The sequence below is a fragment of the Dermochelys coriacea genome, chromosome 10 (assembly GCF_009764565.3).
Source record: "Dermochelys coriacea isolate rDerCor1 chromosome 10, rDerCor1.pri.v4, whole genome shotgun sequence".
Lineage (NCBI taxonomy): Eukaryota > Metazoa > Chordata > Testudines > Dermochelyidae > Dermochelys > Dermochelys coriacea.
The window spans coordinates 60006818-60029044 of NC_050077.1; the positions used below are offsets into that span (position 1 = coordinate 60006818).

The 22227-nt window shown below is 38.7% G+C and overlaps 1 protein-coding gene and 1 long non-coding RNA gene across 15 annotated transcripts in view; one reads left to right on the top strand and one right to left on the bottom strand.

Moving 5' to 3' along the window:
* ZNF280D (zinc finger protein 280D) overlaps nt 1–22227 on the top strand; it is a 124776-nt gene that overhangs the window by 29739 nt on the left and 72810 nt on the right. For 10 of the 14 annotated variants that reach the window (XR_006274927.1, XR_006274928.1, XR_006274926.1 and 7 more), the window contains 6 exons: nt 399–464; nt 569–939; nt 6860–6977; nt 17125–17292; nt 19000–19109; nt 20697–20926. Coding sequence is in view for 11 of the 14 variants with exons in the window: in XM_043494498.1 (XP_043350433.1) it covers nt 399–464; nt 569–939; nt 6860–6977; nt 17125–17292; nt 19000–19109; nt 20697–20926 (1063 nt within the window). In the remaining 3 variants the exon portion in view is untranslated. The remainder of the gene's footprint in view (nt 1–398; nt 465–568; nt 940–6859; nt 6978–17124; nt 17293–18999; nt 19110–20696; nt 20927–22227) is intronic. The other 4 variants (XM_043494494.1, XM_043494496.1, XM_043494495.1 and 1 more) reach the window with 2 other exon arrangements.
* Nucleotides 7208–20811, bottom strand: LOC122456197. Its single transcript, XR_006274929.1, has 3 exons — nt 20674–20811; nt 17503–17510; nt 7208–7218 (listed from the first exon to the last, which is right to left on the bottom strand). It is a non-coding gene; the product is annotated as an uncharacterized LOC122456197 (long non-coding RNA).

A 22227-nucleotide genomic window follows, 5' to 3' on the forward strand; every position in this document is an offset into this window, starting at 1 on the left:
TCACTTTTCTTATGTTTCCATTGTCTTCATTAATTTTTTGTGTAATGGTCTACGTAACCAACACAGCTAAACACTTATGGATTCCATGTAGGAGAGTTTTGCTTTCCTATCTACATTTCTAGAGAACTAAAATTTGACATGATTTGGGTGAATTAACTTTCTCAAGAAGAAAAATCAGGAGTTTCAAGATCTTTATTTGTACAAATAGGATGATGATGCAGATTGCTTTATTGGATGTTTATTTTAGAAACGGCATTCAAGTTTTTAACTGAAAAAAATCTGTTGGCTTTTGGTATCTTCACATATAATGTTGCTTTTAATTTTTGTTTTTATTTTAACTTCACTTCAGTTTTTGTAATTTGTCACTGGAATTAAGACACAAATGTAACTCTTAACAGATATATTGAACAGAGTCAACCTCAGCTCATCACGAACGGGGATACAGAATGGTGCACCTAGTAGAGGTACTACATTGTCCTAATATGGTAATTTAAAAAAAAAAAAAAAACTTAATGAAACATCCAACTGTAATACTATGTAATGATTATTCTGGAATTCTGTGTAACAGGTACAGTTACTACGTTCAAGCCTGCCAGTCAACACTATACAACTCCTGCATCCAATCCGGGTGCTGTCACTGCTTCACCAGTCTTTCAGTCTGTATCCAGACCTGCAACTAGCTCTGTAGCTGTTCAACCGTTGTCTAGACCAGTGACTGTTTCAGGAACTTCACAGACGCTACAGAGACCTGTTGCTGGATGTTTATCAGCTCAGCAGATACCCGGGTCAAATTCTGGAATATCACAGCCTGTTAGCAGACCTGTAACCGTTCCAGTAACGACACAGCCAGTATCAAAAAATATTACAATTCCTGTAATGGGTCAACCCGTACCGAGGCCAGTGGCAACAGTAACAGCACAACCTATAATATTAAATCAGGTAAATTCTTATAGTAACTTATAAAGCTCAAGGTTTAATTGCAGTTAAATTAATGAAGTACAAGAAGTGGATATTGCTTATTGTATAGTCACATCACTTCACTAAATTTCGGTTTCAAAGAACCTTGTGTTTTCTGTAGAAATTTACTAAACATGTTATGCCACGTAGGTTCTCTTTCAGGAACTTTAGTATTAAATAGACTTTTTACTACGTTGTGTTTTGATGTTGTTCAATTTGTTTGAAGCTTAAGGCCTCAATTTTTCAAAGACTCTGGCAGCTGGTTAACTGTACACAGGAGTAATTACATTGTCTTCAGGACAATGTATATTTGTGTACAAAGTTCTGCATGTGCATAAGTGTTTGCAGGATCTGGGCTTTAGTAAAATTTTGATTCTCTATATGTTGTAATTGTAAAAATAATTAATTACTCATATTTTTTTTTAAACTTTTGCAATGTTTTCCATTGTTTAATTTATTCTTACAAGAATGCTAATTTGAAATTTTAATTTTAATATTATTCTGCAATTTAATGAAGTGGATGTTTAATACTACTGCTTTAGAACAAAAAAGTAGAAAAATGAGAATACAGCCTGAGTGACCAAATTGGTAGTCCAGTAGCCTGGGTGTATGGAATAGACTTCAGTATGTATGCTAGAGTTTGCAGCGCCATTATTTTATATACAGTTTAAAAAGTTGCAAACAAGGTGATACCTAGGGTATGTCTACACTACAAATGACCTAAATTATGTCAATGTATAGCCATGGCGGTAATTAAATTGCTTTTGTGTGTTCACGCTGCGCTCCTTGTTTTGGTGGTGTGTCTCCTCGCCAGGAGGACCCGCACCAATTTAACTGTCAGTGCGGGGCATTGTGGGATGGCTTCTGAAAGGCAGCAGCAGTCGATATAAGCAACGCAGCATCTATACTGACACTGCGTAAACCTAACTATATGGATATTGATTCTATGCCTATCATGGGGGTGGAGTTATTAAGTTAATGTAGTGGGTGAGTTACATCAGTGGGAGTGACATTTTAGTAGGTTAGGTTAATGTAAGCTATTTTACGTCAACCTAACTCTGTAGTATAGACCAGGCCCTAGATACGTGGTAGTGTTTGGTAAACTGTTTTTTTTTCCTCTCTTATTGGTATTAATCTTAAAATGTATTGCTAGATATTATTTCAAGATGCAGGGAGGGTGAATTTAGTATAAATTTACTAAATTAAAAATTTAGTGGAAATTGTAAACTTGGGAAGGTTCCATACAGATTTTCAGAGAAACAAAATACAAGAGTTTGATTTTTTGTGAGAAAATTGTTGGAGATCTTAAATCCCTGAATTTGTGGATTTCTGTGTATCCACAAAGTGGTTGTCCCTACTGATAGCTTACTTTTTGTTTGTTTTGATACTGGTAGTGCATCACTTAAGTCTTTCTGCATTCTTTTCTCTAGGTTTTTGTTGCAGATTCTCTTGTGTGTGTTGCTTTGCAAAAGACTGTCATAGCAATAGTTTCTTATGCCTTTCACCCCTCCCCACAATATTTTTCTTTCTCTAATAATGAACAAACGTAGAAGGAAAATACAGATATAACAGTAATGCACTGCAGCTATGTGTTGCAGTGTCAGTCAGTATATGTGTCTTGTAATGTGGCTGCTTCTTTGAAAAGGAGGAAGTGTGCCTGAGTGATACTAAGACCATCTTCCCCATGAGGAGTCAGAGGACTCCAAAATGATAGAACTACAGGGATGAAACTGCTACAGACCCTTCTGAGATTGAGTGGTGAAGGTTAATTTCTCAGTGAGTGAGATAAAGAGGTCACATTTTTTCACCGTAGAGGAAAAATCATCAGAGAAGAGAAATCAGTTTGCTAAGAATTTGTAGTTAGTACCCAGGTCTAAGAGCACCATTCCTTCAAATATACTGAATTTAGGACATCTGGGCAGGGTGGTATTTAAAGTAGTACTTTTTAAAAAATTGGACTTTACTGAGGAAACACAAGGTAGCGAAGCACATTCATCCAACTCCTGAAAATTGTAATGGGCACTGCAACCAAATTCCAGACACCTGTGGTTGTCACAGCTTTCTTAGACTTGTATGACTAGAAATCCGAGAGAGAGGACTACACTTTCAGGGTAAAAAACAAATGACTGATTCCCCTGTTGAATGGGAAATTTATTTACGCCATTAAAGTATCTGAGTGCAGGTAGCTAGCATCAACGTTTTAAAATGTGAAAATTTGGTATCCTTCTTAAGATTTCAGAGTAGCAGCCATGTTAGTCTGTATTCGCAAAAAAGAAAAGGAGTACTTGTGGCACCTTAGAGACTAACAAATTTATTTGAGCATAAGCTTTCGTGAGCTACAGCTCACTTCATGCATCTGATGAAGTGAGTTGTAGCTCACGAAAGCTTATGCTCAAATAAATTTGTTAGTCTCTAAGGTGCCACAAGTCCTCCTTTCCTTAAGATTATTTGCTAAATCTACAGTTCTTTCCCCCCCCCCCACTTTAGCTGTCTAGGCTAAAGTCGTCTTTTAGACAAGGATACCGATTAAAGTGTTCTGTTTGTGTTAGGTAGTTGAGTTCCTTGCAGATTCATTATGGAAGAATCCAGATTCAAAATTTTCAGTTCTCAGCAATTTGTCAATTAGATTGCTTTTGGTGTGAGACCCCCTTTTGGGCACAGCTGATAAAATGGATTGGCTAAAGCTAATTACTTAACAACAGTAGTCCCAACTCTTCGAGAGATAAGGGATTTATGGCTATACTGGACCAAACTCCTAAGGATTGTTGGGAGGATAATAATCTCTTTCAAAGACATGCTAACCGTAGCATGTGAGTTTTGGGAGTCTTCCATCTCCATGGTCAAGTTTTGAGATGGAGGTTTGGTTCCAGTAAGACCTTTCAGTTCTTCGGCAAGTCAGAGAACAGGCTCAGTGATGAGGCAGAGGCGTATTCTGACTAACTTGTATCAGTGTGTCTCATTTCTTCACTGATTAGAGATTTGTCTTACTTTAAGAAGTTGTGGGCAGAGATCCTAGCTGAAATCAGGTTCTCAAGATGACAAACACGGATTATAAGTGTAAACATCAACATGTATTAAACTCTGGTGGTGGTTCTTTGCATTTGCAGATGCAGGAACTCGTATCAACCTTGCACCTGACCTTTCGCTGAGGTCATAAAACTGGTGTTTAAAGCATGCTTTGAGGTATCTACCCAATAGAGATTGTGACTTCCTAGGCATTGGAAGATATTGATTCATTCTGCATATGAAATGACTGAACCAGTTTGTGCAAAAAGAACATTTGAAAATGGAGTTTTCATAGGTTGTCATTCTACCATGCAGTTCAGAGGATATCATGGCCTCTAGGAATATCCATCTCACCTCTTTTTACATTCTCCCTGGCCAGGTAACTTCATTGTGTGCTGGGAAATGTACATGTGTTACCATTCATCCCAATAAAAGCATCTTGAATTCTCTCCAAAATAATAGTGCTAACTACAATAACATTTTGGAAGTGTGGCTATAGAGCCATGGTGGCTATAGAACCATACTAAGATAGTTGATTTGTATTGGGACATAAAAGACTTCAATGGAGCTATTGTATCAGCTCATGATCTGGCCCATCATCTTTCAAGTGTAGACAGTATGTACAGTCCTCCACACCTCCTTGAAAACTAATCTCAAATCATTAGTAATATTTTTAACATAACCAAAAGAATAACTTTCATTTTTTTCAGAGCTGCTGTTAAAGATCAGTCTCAATTTGGTAAGGTTGGATGAGGAGTTTGTTTGAGGAAAGGAAGACTTGAGGGATTTTTCCTTTGAGTCATTCACGGTCTGCATTGAAGGAATTTACAAAAAAAGATTCCCACAGATGTGTGCTCTCATTCTGTTGAAATCTGTCTTGGCACTGGAGGGGGCCTCAACTAGACAAGTCGTATTTGTTTTTAGCATAGTTAATTAGACTTGCTTTCAGCAGGCTTAATCAATGTAATGGTATAAATTGGTAGTAAAAATATAACAATTGCTATAGTTGCTACAGGGTTGTCTTGTGAATGGAAACGTGAATGGGACAACTCTGAATGGGACATGTTTCATGAGGTCTTTATATCAAAATCTGGTCTACTCCATGAAATGTTTTGATGAATAGTGAAGTCACTTGGAAAACGGAGTTATCATTGTCAAGTTTTCAGTTTCATCATCTTTTAAGTTGGAGGAATGGATGAAGAGGACACATTTTTTCACAGTAGAGGAAAAATCATCAGAGGAAAGAAATCAGTTTGCTAAGAATCCATTTGTGCATACCTTCAACATACTTCAAATCTGCTGGCACAAGTCACTAGAAGAAAGACATGGGACCCAAGTCATGTGCCTTTTCCGGATGATCTTCTTGTTGTGGGAAGCCTTCTTACCCAGGCTCTCATTTTGCCTTGTATTCTCCCACAGTTTTAATCCAGTGCTAAGTAGGATTCTGCTCTTTGAGCCTTTGACTTCTTTTCTTTTTAAAGGAACTGTTTTTTAAAAAAAATACTCTCTGTGCTAGGGGAAAAAATACATCTAGGTGTCTACATGAAACTGGTATGCTGAGAAAGGGAAATAAAATCAGTCAATTCTTGATAGGGAAGAGTTGAGGACAAGCTTGGATTTGGGTTTTGGCCTTTTTTTTTTTTTTTTTTTTTTTTTTTTTTTTAAACATTGCAGTTAAGTTAAAACTAAAAATGAACCCAGCTCTATGATCTGGTTGTTCTTAATTTGTTACGCTTCTGGAAATTGCATATATGCCACATAAAGTTTTTGTGTGGAATGGCCATTTGAATGAATTGGCACTTGTGACATGGCAGGTACCATGTGAACATTTTAAGACTAGTTTACTTTGTGAATGCTTCTGGTATATAACCGAGAAGACATTTAGAATTTCAGTCGTTATTGTTCGCTTCAGAAATAACATATTGGGAAGAATTAAGGTGTGTAGGTTTTTATGATGTTGAATATGCAGCTACAAACAAAGTTTCTATTTTGAAGATTATATTTGGTACTTGGAGGGCATGTACTTTAAATGAGAACTTCAGCTCTGGAAAAAGGATAAAAACTGCAAGAAGACCCTAAAATTATGTGTGTCATGAGTTGTCTTCACCTGGAAATTTTCATGGTTTTCATTAATCATTGACAATTAGCTCTTTTCTGGAATGCTCTAAACTGACTTCACTACTGCATAGCTCACTATAAAAATATTAATGATATATTGATCCTTCTTTTATTGTCACAAAAGAATTGCCTTACCTAAGTACTGATTATGGCTTCTGAATCTTGGCTTGAGTTGATGCTTGAGCAGGTGGCACTTAGAAAAAACAGAATAACTGATCTTGCTCTGTTTGTATTAAGAAGTTTCTATTTACTATGAGTTGACATTGGGTTCTGATTTCTATCCTTTAAAATGCAGTTAGCTAGCTGCGTAAATAATGAGTAAAGTCTGAATTTAAATTGAAAGTGGCCAAATGCTTAGAGAAAAAAATCCTCTTAATTAGAAACACTAGCAGATTTAGGATAAATCAGCTAGTAAACTAAACTCCGTTTTTATTCAGATAAATAAATCAGTAGTATGCATACTTTCTCTAAAACGTACAGAACTTGCCATTCTGGCGCGCACACACACAGGATAAATCAACCACAGATGAACCAAATCAGGTTTTAATTGTTTTAAAAGAATTTATATTATTATTTTGGCAGATGGTAGTTATAACTTCAGTATTTACAGAATGAGCGTTTAAATTACCTGAATCCAATTGTAGTTACAAAAAACAAGCATATGATACTGTAACTTGCATTTGTATATTGATTTTTTTTGTATGCAAATTTCAAAATGGTTTATAAAGATTAAGTCCCAATTTTCCCCTCCCTCCTCCTTTTCAAAATCGCTTATCAGGGTTATATTGCGAGTTCTCCACAAGCTGTACCAAATAATACTTCGGGCATACTGTTCGGCTTGAGACAGAAATCAGGAGTTCCTCACTACCAGAGTGGAGCAGTAGTGACTATGACAGGTGAGTTTTTTTAAAAAATAAATAAATAAATAAAAATACAAGTAATAGAATGTTTTATATTTGGGTTATAATTTTAATAGAGGTTTCAGAACACAGGATAGTTTTTGTGTTTGTAAAATAATAGTATTGGTGTCCATGAGAGGAAGCAAGATTTGGAGCATTGCACTTAAAATATACTTTCCAATAAAGTCTTGCTCTTGTGAGCTCACACATGTTACACGATGACCCCGATCAATATGTGCTTGTGACTTTTGTCTGTCTATATAAAAAAAAAAATTACTGCCAGACTCACTGAAATGACTTTTTTGGCAGGCTGCTCATTTGCAGTATATGCAGCTCTCTCTGGATGACATCAATAAAAGTGTCTGTCAATCAGCCAGTGAGAGCCCATGGAACAACTTCCTGAGTCTGCTCAGTGGATTCCCTATATGTCATTCTTTGTTTCCTGATTGCTATATATAGCAATTGGAGTAGACAGATCAAAGGGATCTGTTCTGGGAAACTGGGGAGGAGAAAGAGAATGCTTGTCATGAGCCTCTAAAGTATTTTTTTATTTTTTAAAAAAAAATATTATTTTTAGCTGCAGAAAATTTGGCTGAAGAAAATGGTATTTATTTAAAATACTGATTAGAACATCTAAAGTTAAATTACATTTTAGAATAAGTGTGTGCTGTAAATTTAAACTTCAAGTGTCAGTTATGAAGAATTGCATTTTTGTGGTAATTGAATGACAAACTTAATTGTTGGTCAGCCTATAATTCAATCTATAATGAAATATACTTGACAATTTTTCTGATCCTTCTACAAGATGAGAGACTAAAACAGAAGTGTTATGTGAAGCAGAATGAGTAAGATGAAAATCTAACCAATTCTTGTGGGGGAGGTGGTGGTTTCATAAAACTTTAAATGGGGCACTCTCTCTCTCATCCTCCATCTGTTCCCAAATGAGTGAAGGGTATGTTTTTTCCAGTAGTTATCCACACACGCTTAATTGGTATAGTCTTCTCCACTCCTACCCCTCTCTTTTTCTGTGACTTATTCTAGTTGGAGTAAAGGTGGGGCAAGTAGCTCTTGGCAAGATCAGGCACTTACCTACTTTATCAAGTGTTCAGCATTGTAGTCTTATCCAGCAAAGCTCTTAAGCAGGTGCTGATCTTTAAGCACTTGAGCAGTTTCATTGATGTCAGTGGGAAATTGAAAAGTTATGCGCATGCTTATGTGCTTTGCTGGATTGGAGCCAGAGTGCTCTGCACCTTCAAGGACTGAGCCCTTAAATAACTGTGAATTGAGGTGTCATGCAGTTCATACTAGGTATGTAAGTAGGTGTGTGGTCTGTGTTGGATTTAAAGATTAAGAGAAGAACTTAACATTGCTTATTTAAATTATTGAGAACAAAACTGCTTTTTGCCCCTTTTAGAAACAGAAGGAGAATGTAATAGAGTGAAATAAAATGTAGCAAGGAAAGCCTGCTGGAGAAAATTAAGGAACAGGCAAAGGAAATTGATAGGCTGAGAGGAATACTTATTGAGCTAGCAAAAGTAGGACTGAGCTGGGTTGACTAAATTGAGAACTGTGTTTGCAGTAGTAAGGACCTGAGAGCCAACACAAATAGGTGGTCAGTTTCATAACACATGTGAGCTCCCCAACACCAAAACCTTTAATGCAAGTGAGGGAAAGGCAGCAGGAAATCTTTAGCATTCAAGCCTACCTGTTTGCCAAGAATGCTGGAAAAATCCTGACTCACATGTTTTTAGAAAACATAGTTAAAATCAAGTACACCGAGGACTTGATTATTTAGAAATATCAGGAGTTTTCATGTTAATTCATAAGAAGTATTAACATTCACCTTTATCAGAAATAATCTTGGATAATTAAACAAAAATCAGTTACAGGGAGACAATTTACTGATTTGTAAATTGTTCAAGACCCAGAACAAGCTTAAAATAATTTTGTATACAGATTGTTTTAATTTATTATGTGTGTGGGGGGGAAGGGAGTAAATACTTTCCACTTGTTAATAATAAGGGCACTTTGAATTTTATTTTTTAAATTTAGTATTGCTTGTATTATTTACAGAATTGAATACTGGGATATTCAAGTTGGAATCGTTCATGGTAGCAAGTGCTGAAAATTAATATTTTGGCTAAAATAGAAAATCTTGGTATAGCCAAAAGTAAATACTTATTCATAAAAGCAGGTGGTGTGATTTTTTTCTTAAGTGTTATTTTTTTAAAGTTAAAAATCTGTAGCCCAAAATAAAAATTGTAGGCCTGAGTCTTCCTTCACACTGCTGTAAATTGCAACTCATTGTAGTCATTCGAATTTTACCAGTGTAAATTGGTCTGAGAGAAGGATTGGGCTATGGGTGAGAGGTGTTGCACCAATATATGTATTTATTATCAAACAGTGAGTAGCTATCCTGCTCAGGTGACTATCGATGATTCAGATTTCACAAACCTCTTAGTAACTACCTCTAACTACTTTGTTCTCCAGTTCAGAAAAGCACTTGAGCACATGCTTAACTTTGAGCACAGACTTCAGTGGGACTTGTGTGCTTAAGTGGTCTCCTAAAGCTGGGCCTTTGTCCCCATCCTGCAATCTCTTATGAATGTGCTTAACTTTACTACTATGAGTAGTCTCACTGAAATAAAAGTTAAGCATGTGCGTCAGTGTTTGCAAGGTTGAGACCATGTAAATTGGTGATTGTCGTATCAAATTGCCTAGTTTTCAGATTGGCAACCAGTTTTACTGATTATTACACGGTGTTTGGAATTTTTGTTTAAAATAGTATTTTTCACAGTATAACTGCAGCTGTTCTTCAATGTGCATTTGAATTCTGTTCTTATCTATTATTGTAAACAAATTCTCCTACTGTTAGGGTGGCTATTCTAAAAGAGACAACTTAATAGAATTAACTTGACTCTTACAATGTAGAACCACAGAAAACAATCCCACGCTAATTTGAGCATATGTACTCTCCTACTGTTTGTGTGACTCCTAGGAACATAATTACAGTTGCATGCAACCAGGTGAGAATATAGAATTCTTAATGGTGTATATTTTTCTTGGAACAAATCAGAAGGTTTTTTTATAATTCCTTATTGGTAGGAAATATTACAAATTGTATTAAAACTTGATTTTCTTCTGACACACGACTTTGAAAAAATTGGTATTTTATAGGTGGTTCCATTCAGTCAGATCAACCTGCATAGCCAATTATACAAATACATCTAATGGTCACATCTACAAGAACAGCATCCATTGTTGTTCACAGGCCTGTTGCACAAGTAAATTCAGTGGTACAGAAGAATACAAATTTGGTAGCAGCTCTACAACAGCCATTGCTAATCAACACACGGAAGCCCCAGCAAGCAGCTCACGCATTTAGCAGTGCATGTATAAGTAAACAAAAGCACTAAAAGAAAGATAATACACAATGAGTAGCCCAGATCTGATTTAGCAATGTTTAATTACCTTGGGCAAAAGTTGCATAAACTGAATGGAAAATGCATGTTTAACATGTTCACTTCAATAAGTGACTAGGTTTGAATCATTAGAAAGTATGACTGCAAAACAGCTTTTTAAGCTGGTGAAGTATAAAAATCTGAGTTGAAAGTTAAATACATTCTCATTTACATGGGGCATAATGAAGGCAGTTTCAATAGGCATTAGGATCTTTATATTGGAGAGACAGGGTGGTGAGGTAATATCTTTCATTGGTCCAACTTCTGTTGGTGAAGAAGACAGTTTTTCAGGCTTACAGAGCTGAAGTAAGCTCAATAGTTTCTTTCCCTCACCAACAGAAGCCGGTCCAATAGAAGATATTATCTCATTCATCATGTGTCTGTAATATCCTGGAGCTGACATGGCTACAACAATACTACATACAATTTTTGTACTGGCATCCACACGACAGTCACAATGGCTAACAAAACTAGTTATTACAGCATAGGGTCTCTTCTTGTATAAGTGGTGATGAATGTGAGTCACAATTGTAGTTTATATGGGTGTCGCCATGTGAAGTCCTAGTTTCATTTTTTGTGAAAAAGTGAGCTCTTTAACAATTCTACATGAGATCGGCTATCCTTTTGTTTGTAAGAAAAGATTAGAGGACAGATTCTCAGTTCCACCCAAGAAGTGCTGAATGCAGCTGGAGAGTGGAGAAGGGAGTGCACAGGACCTATTTCATAGAATCATAGAATATCAGGGTTGGAAGGGACCCCAGAAGGTCATCTAGTCCAACCCCCTGCTCAAAGCAGGACCAAGTCCCAGTTAAATCATCCCAGCCAGGGCTTTGTCAAGCCTGACCTTAAAAACCTCTAAGGAAGGAGATTCTACCACCTCCCTAGGTAACGCATTCCAGTGTTTCACCACCCTCTTAGTGAAAAAGTTTTTCCTAATATCCAATCTAAACCTCCCCCATTGCAACTTGAGACCATTACTCCTCGTTCTGTCATCTGCTACCATTGAGAACAGTCTAGAGCCATCCTCTTTGAAACCCCCTTTCAGGTAGTTGAAAGCAGCTATCAAATCCCCCCTCATTCTTCTCTTCTGCAGACTAAACAATCCCAGCTCCCTCAGCCTCTCCTCATAAGTCATGTGCTCTAGACCCCTAATCATTTTCGTTGCCCTTCGTTGTACTCTTTCCAATTTATCCACATCCTTCCTGTAGTGTGGGGCCCAAAACTGGACACAGTACTCCAGATGAGGCCTCACCAGTGTCGAATAGAGGGGAACGATCACGTCCCTCGATCTGCTCGCTATGCCCCTACTTATACATCCCAAAATGCCATTGGCCTTCTTGGCAACAAGGGCACACTGCTGACTCATATCCAGCTTCTCGTCCACTGTCACCCCTAGGTCCTTTTCCGCAGAACTGCTGCCGAGCCATTCGGTCCCTAGTCTGTAGCGGTGCATTGGATTCTTCCATCCTAAGTGCAGGACCCTGCACTTATCCTTATTGAACCTCATTAGATTTCTTTTGGCCCAATCCTCCAATTTGTCTAGGTCCTTCTGTATCCTATCCCTCCCCTCCAGCGTATCTACCACTCCTCCCAGTTTAGTATCATCCGCAAATTTGCTGAGAGTGCAATCCACACCATCCTCCAGATCATTTATGAAGATATTGAACAAAACGGGCCCCAGGACCGACCCCTGGGGCACTCCACTTGACACCGGCTGCCAACTAGACATGGAGCCATTGATCACTACCCGTTGAGCCCGACAATCTAGCCAGCTTTCTACCCACCTTATAGTGCATTCATCCAGCCCATACTTCCTTAACTTGCTGACAAGAATGCTGTGGGAGACCGTGTCAAAAGCTTTGCTAAAGTCAAGAAACAATACATCCACTGCTTTCCCTTCATCCACAGAACCAGTAATCTCATCATAAAAGGCGATTAGATTAGTCAGGCATGACCTTCCCTTGGTGAATCCATGCTGACTGTTCCTGATCACTTTCCTCTCCTCTAAGTGCTTCAGGATTGATTCTTTGAGGACCTGCTCCATGATTTTTCCAGGGACTGAGGTTAGGCTGACCGGCCTGTAGTTCCCAGGATCCTCCTTCTTCCCTTTTTTAAAGATGGGCACTACATTAGCCTTTTTCCAGTCATCCGGGACTTCCCCCGTTCGCCACGAGTTTTCAAAGATAATGGCCAAGGGCTCTGCAATCACAGCCGCCAATTCCTTCAGCACTCTCGGATGCAATTCGTCCGGCCCCATGGACTTGTGCACGTCCAGCTTTTCTAAATAGTCCCTAACCACCTCTATCTCTACAGAGGGCTGGCCATCTCTTCCCCATTTTGTGTTGCCCAGCACAGCAGTCTGGGAGCTGACCTTGTTAGTGAAAACAGAAGCAAAAAAAGCATTGAGTACATTAGCTTTTTCCACATCCTCTGTCACTAGCTTGCCTCCCTCATTCAGTAAGGGGCCCACACTTTCCTTGGCTTTCTTCTTGTTGCCAACATACCTGAAGAAACCCTTCTTGTTACTCTTGACATCTCTTGCTAGCTGCAGCTCCAGGTGCGATTTGGCCCTCCTGATATCTTTCCTACATGCCCGAGCAATATTTTTATACTCTTCCCTGGTCATATGTCCAACCTTCCACTTCTTGTAAGCTTCTTTTTTATGTTTAAGATCCGCTAGGATTTCACCATTAAGCCAAGCTGGTCGCCTGCCATATTTACTATTCTTTCGACTCATCGGGATGGTTTGTCCCTGTAACCTCAACAGGGATTCCTTGAAATACAGCCAGCTCTCCTGGATTCCCTTCCCTTTCATGTTAGTCCCCCAGGGGATCCTGGCCATCTGTTCCCTGAGGGAGTCAAAGTCTGCTTTCCTGAAGTCCAGGGTCCGTATCCTGCTGCTTACCTTTCTTCCCTGCGTCAGGATCCTGAACTCAACCAACTCATGGTCACTGCCTCCCAGATTCCCATCCACTTTTGCTTCCCCCACTAATTCTACCCGGTTTGTGAGCAGCAGGTCAAGAAAAGCGCTCCCCCTAGTTGGCTCCCCTAGCACTTGCACCAGGAAATTGTCCCCTACGCTTTCCAAAAACTTCCTGGATTGTCTATGCACCGCTGTATTGCTCTCCCAGCAGATATCAGGAAAATTAAAGTCACCCATGAGAATCAGGGCATGCGATCTAGTAGCTTCCGTGAGTTGGCGGAAGAAAGCCTCATCCACCTCATCCCCCTGGTCCGGTGGTCTATAGCAGACTCCCACCATGACATCACTCTTGTTGCACACACTTCTAAACTTAATCTAGAGACACTCAGGTTTTTCCACAGTTTCGTACCGGAGCTCTGAGCAGTCATACTGCTCCCTTACATACAGTGCTACTCCCCCACCTTTTCTGCCCTGCCTGTCCTTCCTGAACAGTTTATAACCATCCATGACTGTACTCCAGTCATGTGAGTTATCCCACCAAGTCTCTGTTATTCCAATCACGTCATAATTCCTTGACATCACCAGGACCTCCAGTTCTCCCTGCTTGTTTCCAAGGCTTTGTGCATTTGTATATAAGCACTTGAGATAACCTGTTGATCGCCCCTCATTCCCAGTATGAGGCAGGAGCCCTCCCCTCTCAGACATTCCTGCCTGTGCTTCCTCCCGGTATCCCGCTTTCCCACTTACCTCAGGGCTTTGGTCTCCTTCCCCCGGTGAACCTAGTTTAAAGCCCTCCTCACTAGGTTAGCCAGCCTGCTGGCAAAGATGTTCTTCCCTCTCTTCGTAAGATGGAGCCCGTCTCTGCCCAGCACTCCTCCTTCATGGAACACCATCCCATGGTCAAAGAATCCAAAGCCTTCTCTCCGACACCACCTGCGTAGCCATTCGTTGACCTCCACGATTCGACGGTCCCTACCCAGGCCTTTTCCTTCCACGGGGAGGATGGACGAGAACACCACTTGCGCCTCCAACTCCTTTATCCTTCTTCCCAGAGCCACGTAGTCCGCAGTGATCCGCTCAAGGTCATTCTTGGCAGTATCATTGGTGCCCACGTGGAGAAGCAGGAAGGGGTAGCGATCCGAGGGCTTGATGAGTCTCGGCAGTCTCTCCGTCACATCACGAATCTTAGCCCCTGGCAAGCAGCAGACTTCTCGGTTTTCCCGGTCAGGGCGGCAGATAGATGACTCAGTCCCCCGGAGGAGAGAGTCCCCGACCACCACCACCCGCCTTCTCCTCTTGGGAGTGGTGGTCGTGGAACCCCCAACCTCAGGACATCGCATCTCATGCCTCCCAACCAGCGGGGTCTCCTTCTGCTTTCTCCCCCCCAGACCTATCATCTGGTCCACTCTCCGCAATGGTACCTGTGGAGAGAACATGAAAGCGGTTAGTTACCTGTGTCTGTGTTACTGGAACCCGGACATTCCGCTTACCTCTTCTTATTTTCTGTTCTCATCCTGCGTGCCCACTTCAGGAGTGTTTCTATTATTGGTCCAGTCACCAGTATAGACTGTAGCAGTCTGAAAGCTGGTGTCTAATTTATTGTAGTTCCCAGTGGTCCTCAGGAACTGTCCTGGCAGCCAGGAACACACTACTGGCAGGTAGGGATTCCCCCACCATGACTTCTATTTCCTAGTTTCACCACTATGTTGAGTGGGTGATACTGGATGATTCTCCTATGCAGGGGGAATCTTCCAGTGCCAGATATGCTAGCTTTAGGGCAACTTGGCTCTGGAAAAAAGACATACAGCTTTTCTAATGGACAAATCAGGATATTGATCTACATGTATTTGAAAGTTGCTTTTGATATTTAGCATTTTTATAGGGCACTATCAAACTGTTGCTTGTAATCCCCCTCCAACCTTTTGGAAGCTATTTCAATTCTTTTTCCTTCAAAGGGCAAGTGAGAATTTCCTTCCAGAGGGAGTACCATTTTCTGGACAGTTGGGAATTATCTATAACACAACTTTCATTTTATATAAGATCTTGCATACAAACTGAAATCTCAGACATTTTTACAGAAGTAAGTAACATACATTGTGACGGGTTGGACCCCTTAAGGTGCAACCTAATGTGCTTGGGATATCACTGAGGCCACCTGTTCTGCCAGCCAGGGCACCCTTTTTAACCTGTCTTGCTGAGCCAGGCTATAAGACTCCTCCAGCACACACACAGGCAGGGCCACACCCAACTGCAGAACAACACAGATACTGAGATCAGCTCTGGGAAGCGTCAGCTTAAGGGACTTTCCCCCAGCACTGAGGTGTCCACTTCCCTTGGGGTGCAGACCCAAAGGTATATTATGAAATCCACCTCCTCCCTCAATGTGGAGGAAGGTATGCACAGCCTCTTATTCTCTCCCCCCCACCCCATTATGAATTGCACAAGTGGGGTTATATTATAAACAAGAAATAAGTTTATTAACTATAAAGGGTGAATTTTAAGTGGTTAAAGGGGTAGCAAACAAAACAAAGCAGATTACTAAGCAAACAAAACAAAACACACAAACTGAGCTTGTCACTAAAGAAATTGGTTACAAATAATAATTGCTCACCCTAGATACTGTTGCAGGCAGATTACAGAATGTCTTGAAAGGCATCTGCACTGGTCTCCAGCTTGAGACCTCAGGAATTATTACTCACAAGCTAGATGCCCTTCCATCTTGAGCTCAGCCCTTCTCCCCCCAGTTCAGTTTTTGCTTCCAGGTGTTTTTCAGTGTCTCTCTGGGTGTAGAGGCAGAGGAAAACCACACTGATGTCATTCCCCTGCCTCGTATAGTTCTTGTGTAGGGCGGGGAATCCTTGGTCTCCCAGTGGAAGAACACTGGCATTCCAAAGGGTGGGTCCAGTACCAGGTGATGCAGACCCATGTCTCTGCAGGGATGTGGCAGCCATTACTCATAGGCTGTCTGGAGCGTCCATAGGAAGACTAAGCTCTTTCACAGTCCATTGTCTTTGCCAATGGGCCATTAGCCCTGTCTGGCTTTTCCATTGTTGTACCTAAAGGGCTATTTGGGGGTGACACCCAAAGTAAAACATTTGAAATACAGTTACATAGTCAATATTCCTAATTTCAGATACAGAAATGATAAAGGCATACAAATTGGATAATCACAGTCAGTAAATCATAACCTTTCCAGTGATATCTTACATGAGCCAACTTGTATAAAGTATATCTGTTATCATATTTGTATCATAAACATGTTTTCATAAAGAATATGGAGTGAAACGTCACATACATAAACTGAAAGCTAAGTAAAAGAGAGAGGCAAGGGAGGAAAACTTGGGATGAGAGAGAGATTCTGTTGAAGAGAAGAATGAAAAGGCACTTCCAAATGGTATGCATTGCAGTGACTAATGCTCCATCCTTCTGTGGTTAGGATGCAAATTAGGCCTGTGCTAGATGAAGAGGGATCAGAAAGACCAGACAGGTCCTTTAGGTAAGCTGCAACAAATATATGAGGTGTTTTAAATGAGGGGGCTTCAATCTGTTTTCTTACTCATTCACACCACATTGACTTCAAAGTATTGATGGCTGACTCAACCAAACATAATTTTTCTAACTTATAAACAGCTTATTGGGTAGAGAGATTTTAATAACTATTATTTGTTTATACTTGTTTGTCCATTAAAAAGTAGTTATCACTATGAGATTGGTAATATACTATGAAAAAACTGAGGTTCTTTAATTTAAACCACTATAGGTCTGAATGAGAGTGGTTTTGTGTCTAAGCGTCCAGCTACTTCTGAAGCCAACAGTGTTACTCCAAAAAAGGCCAAGCCTAATGAGGTTGGTGCTGGAAGCAATTCAACTGTATCACCTTCAGTTAAATCTCCAACAGTAACACCATCACAAAATGTTTCTTCAAAAGGTAGGGTAGATTAAATGGTCTAGCTGTTAAATCCATGTATCTGTTCCATGGAAAAAGCTAGCACTAATGCAATGTTAAAGTTGAATGATCAACACTCAGAAGTTAAGGCCGAGTTAACTGAACAGCTCTGCCTGCCCCTTGTGCATATGCCTTAAAAGATGTTCTCTTTTTATATAAGGAGGTATTTTTCTAATACTCTATATAATATACACTGGAATCTTACAAATGTTACAGTATATTTAGTCTTCATACTTGGCTTGTTTTGAGTCTTAATGATCTCTATAAAGCAAGCCAAGAATAAAGTTAACTGGTTCAGTAGATGTGAATATTTAGAGTTCAGTGGCCCAGAGTTAAATCACCTTACCGTAGAATCTATATATAAAGAACTGAGTAGCAAATTAGTACCTTTTTCAAAGATTAACCAAGATTGCAAGGATTCTCTGAGTGCAGAATTTCCTGTTTGGACCTGCAGCTGCAGAAATCTCCTCCCCCAGGAAAAAATCCTTTATAGCAATTTTGTTGATTTTAGTTTGAAATAGCTTCTTTTTTTTGCGCTCTGATAGGCCTCTCCCTCCCTACAAAAGGAGATGAATTCTAGGTGTATTTAAATTAGCATATTCATTGAAACAATTCAGCAAAACCTACGTGAGTTTATGAAATGTTTGTTGACCCAATTCTTCATTTTTTGCCTCCCCCCAACCCCCAAAATGAATAATGTTGCTCAGTTCTTCTTATAAAGCGGTGTGTTGACTGTTGTGACTTTTAGTCATAGTCTGGCAGACTACAGTTGACCTCAAATAGTTCATATGTATTCTTTTTTAAAAAAAAACCCTTTCCTGTGTTTGTTCCTCCTTTTGTCTAAACTGCTTACCTAGATAGGACTGTATGCCAAAGAGAGAACTTCATCTACAGAGGCAGCTGGCTCTGATTTTGGTAGCTCCAAGAGAGCTTAAGCCCAGATATAAGCAATTGTCACTAAATATGAGCTATTCCAACATTTAAATACAAACTGATAAGCAGGTGGCAAACAATTTTTATGTTAATAAGAGAAAACACTATTCTCTCATGAATGGGGGGCTAGGTGCCTGAGATACCCATTTATTCTCCATGAACCTCAAAGACATCTTAGGTCAGCATGAATGATGCAGCTGAATAGGCCTAGGTTCCAACTACCAGGCAGAGCGAACAATACTCTCATCACTATAGCCAAGTGATGAAACTCCTTTCCAGAACTGGTGACTAAATCCTGTCCTGTTGATGCTGAGATCATGGTGTAAAATGCATACATTCCTCCAAGAATTGATGCTCTCAAAATGAAAACAAAAATTCAAAGTGCTGCACTATGCCCAGATTAATGGAGAGAGAAAATAAATATTAACTTCAGGGCTTTTGTGCTCTTAAAATCACTGCAGTAGCTCTGCCTAAGGACCTTAGATAGGTGGATCATCTATCTCTTGTTATCTCTTCCACTCTTAGAGTATTTTTGGACATACAGTAATATTGTGTCCAAGTTGTCACCAAAAAGAAAGGGTAATTGTAATGGTGGTTGGAATTCAATTTTTAATTACAGCTTCCATTGCCATGTGAGCTATAATAGATTTAATTTTAAACTATGTATTTTTCTGGACTTCTAAGAAGTTTTGTCATAATTTACTCTTGTGATGGACTGTGAATTTGGAGTCCTAATGTACACTTCGCATTTTACAGGTACTAATATTACATCAAACAATGTTAAAAATGGAGCACCTTTTCCACGAGCTTGTCCAAAATGCAATATTCACTTCAATCTTATGGATCCTTTAAAAAATCACATGAAGGTAAAAGTTTTTTTGTATTTGTGAAAAGTAATTATAAACTTTTTGGGTTTAAGCAAAGTTGTAAAACAAGGACCACATTTTTATGACAAGTTACAGATATTCTGCATTCTGGATATTTTCACCATGGGCCCAGTTCTGTGATGTTGCATGTTTTTCACGTGAACAAAGAAAAATGAAAAAGAAATTAGCAAAATGAGATTAGTTTTCACCTGTTTTTACATTGTTCCCATACCTTTTGAAAGGTGCACACTTGCTTAGTCATGTGTAAATAAAAACCTCATAATGTGTAGCCCAGTTCCGTGAGGATCTTAGCATCTCATGTATAATGTTGAGATCCTCAACTCCCATGCAACAGGAGTTTAGGCTCTTGAAGAATTTAACCCTAAATACCTACAAAATACTGTTCGTACAGGCAAAATATGACCTCCTTCATGGGCCAGAAACAGTGTCCTTCCCCCCCCCCCCCCCAAAAAAAATTCCGTTTACAAAGGAGAGAAAATTACTCTTTCCGGTCCTCCTCTCAGAAATGTATACATACTCAATTGCACCTTTTCAATTTTGATGCAATCATGATCATTTTGTTAAAGAAAAGTAAAGTTCATTTGGAGAATTTAGTGCTGAAAGATACTGTTGAAGAAAGTGGGTTTGTTTGGTTTTATTAACTTACACATTTTTATGAATAAAATACATCTTTAGTTAACCTAGTGGGATAAATATGTCAAGGACTGTCATTTCACCTACAGCAGTAAATGAGCTTATCACAAACTGGGGTCAGAGAAGTTAGTACTATGCAGCAAGGCATGTTGTTTAACAAAAGTTGTCCTCTAAAGCATTACAATTTTGTTTACTATTGGACAGCAATATAGCACCTTCTGTCTGAGGAACTCAAAAATTCTTTCTAAACATTGTTTTGCAATACTACTGTTAGATGTGTAAACATTATCTCTATTTTAGATAGGGAAGCTGAAGCCATGGATGGTAGATGACTTTCCCAGCTCCATGAATGAATTTAGACTATGGAAAGAACGCTGATGTCTTTACTATCAATTATCTGCTCTAATCAATTCAGCACATTAATGTTTTATATATACAGATATTTTAAAGAGACAATCAAATTTAAAAACAGTAAATACAGCTTTCTTCATAGTTGTCAACAAACTCATGCTTGCTGCTAATTTGTTTAACAAAGCATCTGTTTTACTCAGCTCAAATTTAATGTTAGGAGGCAGAATAGTTTCCTAGTTAATAAAATGAAGATTGGATAAATTTGAATTGTGCTGTACATTTCAGAATATTTTTTAATCAACATATAAAACGAGGTAGTAATTCTGCCTTGAGATTTATGGTAGTCATATTAACATAAAAGAAAAAACCCTTTGTCAGTATGTTAAAATACTTGGTATTTAATTGTCTAAATCCTATCCTTATATATTTCTGTATTTGCAATAACACAAGAACAGATACCATCCAGAATAGACATAGGTAAGAGCAAAGTGAGAACATGTCCCAAAGTAATGGAAATGCAGGTATAGCAAGGCTAGCATTTTTAGTGCAAATTGGTAACTTAGACTTGTGTCTCTTTTTCAGTATTGTTGTCCAGATATGATAAATAACTTCTTTCTGGGAACGTCCAAAACAGAATGTTCAAATACACCAAGAAAGACTGCTGAATCTGAGAAAGGAAAATTGATCATGTTAGTTAATGACTTTTATTATGGAAAGCATGAAGGTGATGTCCAGCGGGTACAACAGGAACAGAAAACTCATACAACTTTTAAGTGCTTCAGCTGTTTGAAAGTTCTTAAAAATAACATAAGGTATCTAAACATTCACTTCTGCAATTCCTAGATACTACACATTAGTAACAAAAACAAAATTAAAAGTCATGCAGTCACAATTGTATCTGGAATGTAATGATGCATTTTATGTATATGACTTGAAAATGAATGCTATAAAGTTACTTCAGTGTAAAGTAAAACTTAATTCATTTTTCACTACATGTGTATGTTTGGAACTTAAATTTTGTACAAATTAGAATGGCTAATTTTAATACGTCCAAGATAAAGAGTATTGTATGCTTTAATGAGTCTGGTTGTGGTAGTATGGAAGTTGAAAGAGCACATACATTACCTTTTACAATTTGCCATCCAGATTGATGACATTAACAGTAGATTTCAGTACAATTCCCTTTAGGGGTCCATGATGAGTAATTGGTAGTAGTGTAACCAGTATAAAACCTGTTCTTTTGATGGAATAACTTTACTTTCAAATGCAACAAAAAGCTTTCATAAGCTGTTTCAATAGGTAGGCCAGTTTGTATCACAATTGCTTGGCAGTTAAGGTCGTAGTTCTTTTTCATAAGATGCCTGTAAGGGAAGCTGATGTAGCAGAATGTAAAACTGAAAAATAGACTGGGCCTTCAAAGGGCACAGTCTGCAAGTTTAAAATGAACAGGCTTATGATAACATTAAACCCATATAGTTAAATAAAACAAAAGGTTCTTATAATTGCAGGCATTAAAATTGCTATTACACACACTTAAAAACTAAGTCACAAATACAACTACTAGTAATTTATCTTTTAAGCCCCTGGAAAATATTGTATGCTGTCAGATCTTCAAAGGGTTTGCTCTCGTGATTTGATAGTTGCTGTTGGCTATGGCATTTCCTTCCTTTCATTTATCTTTAAAAACTGTAAACAGTATTTGATGTGGGTTGAAGAAAGTTGTTTTTTTCTGTGCATAGTAGTTTTGCTATAAAAATAAGAGCCTCTTTTTTAGCTCATCTTGGAAATAGTCTATAAGTAGTAGTATTACACATAAGAATATTTTAATTTTAAAAAGATAGTGTACAATATTTAATACTTTGTTTAGTTGATTTACAGTATTTGACGTACTAATTGGTGACAAAATATTTTAGTAGATTATTTTCTTTTAAGTGAACATATTGGGTCTCTTACAAAGATGCACTAGCTTATGGATTCCTCTTCTTGGGGCTTGTGCTTTTAGCATGAAAGAGTCTAACATTCCTTTAGCTCTTAAAGTTACTTGGTCCTCAGAGGTACTGGTAGCTGAGCCTTCCAATCACCAGTATTCAGGCCTCTCTAGACTCTTCCTAGT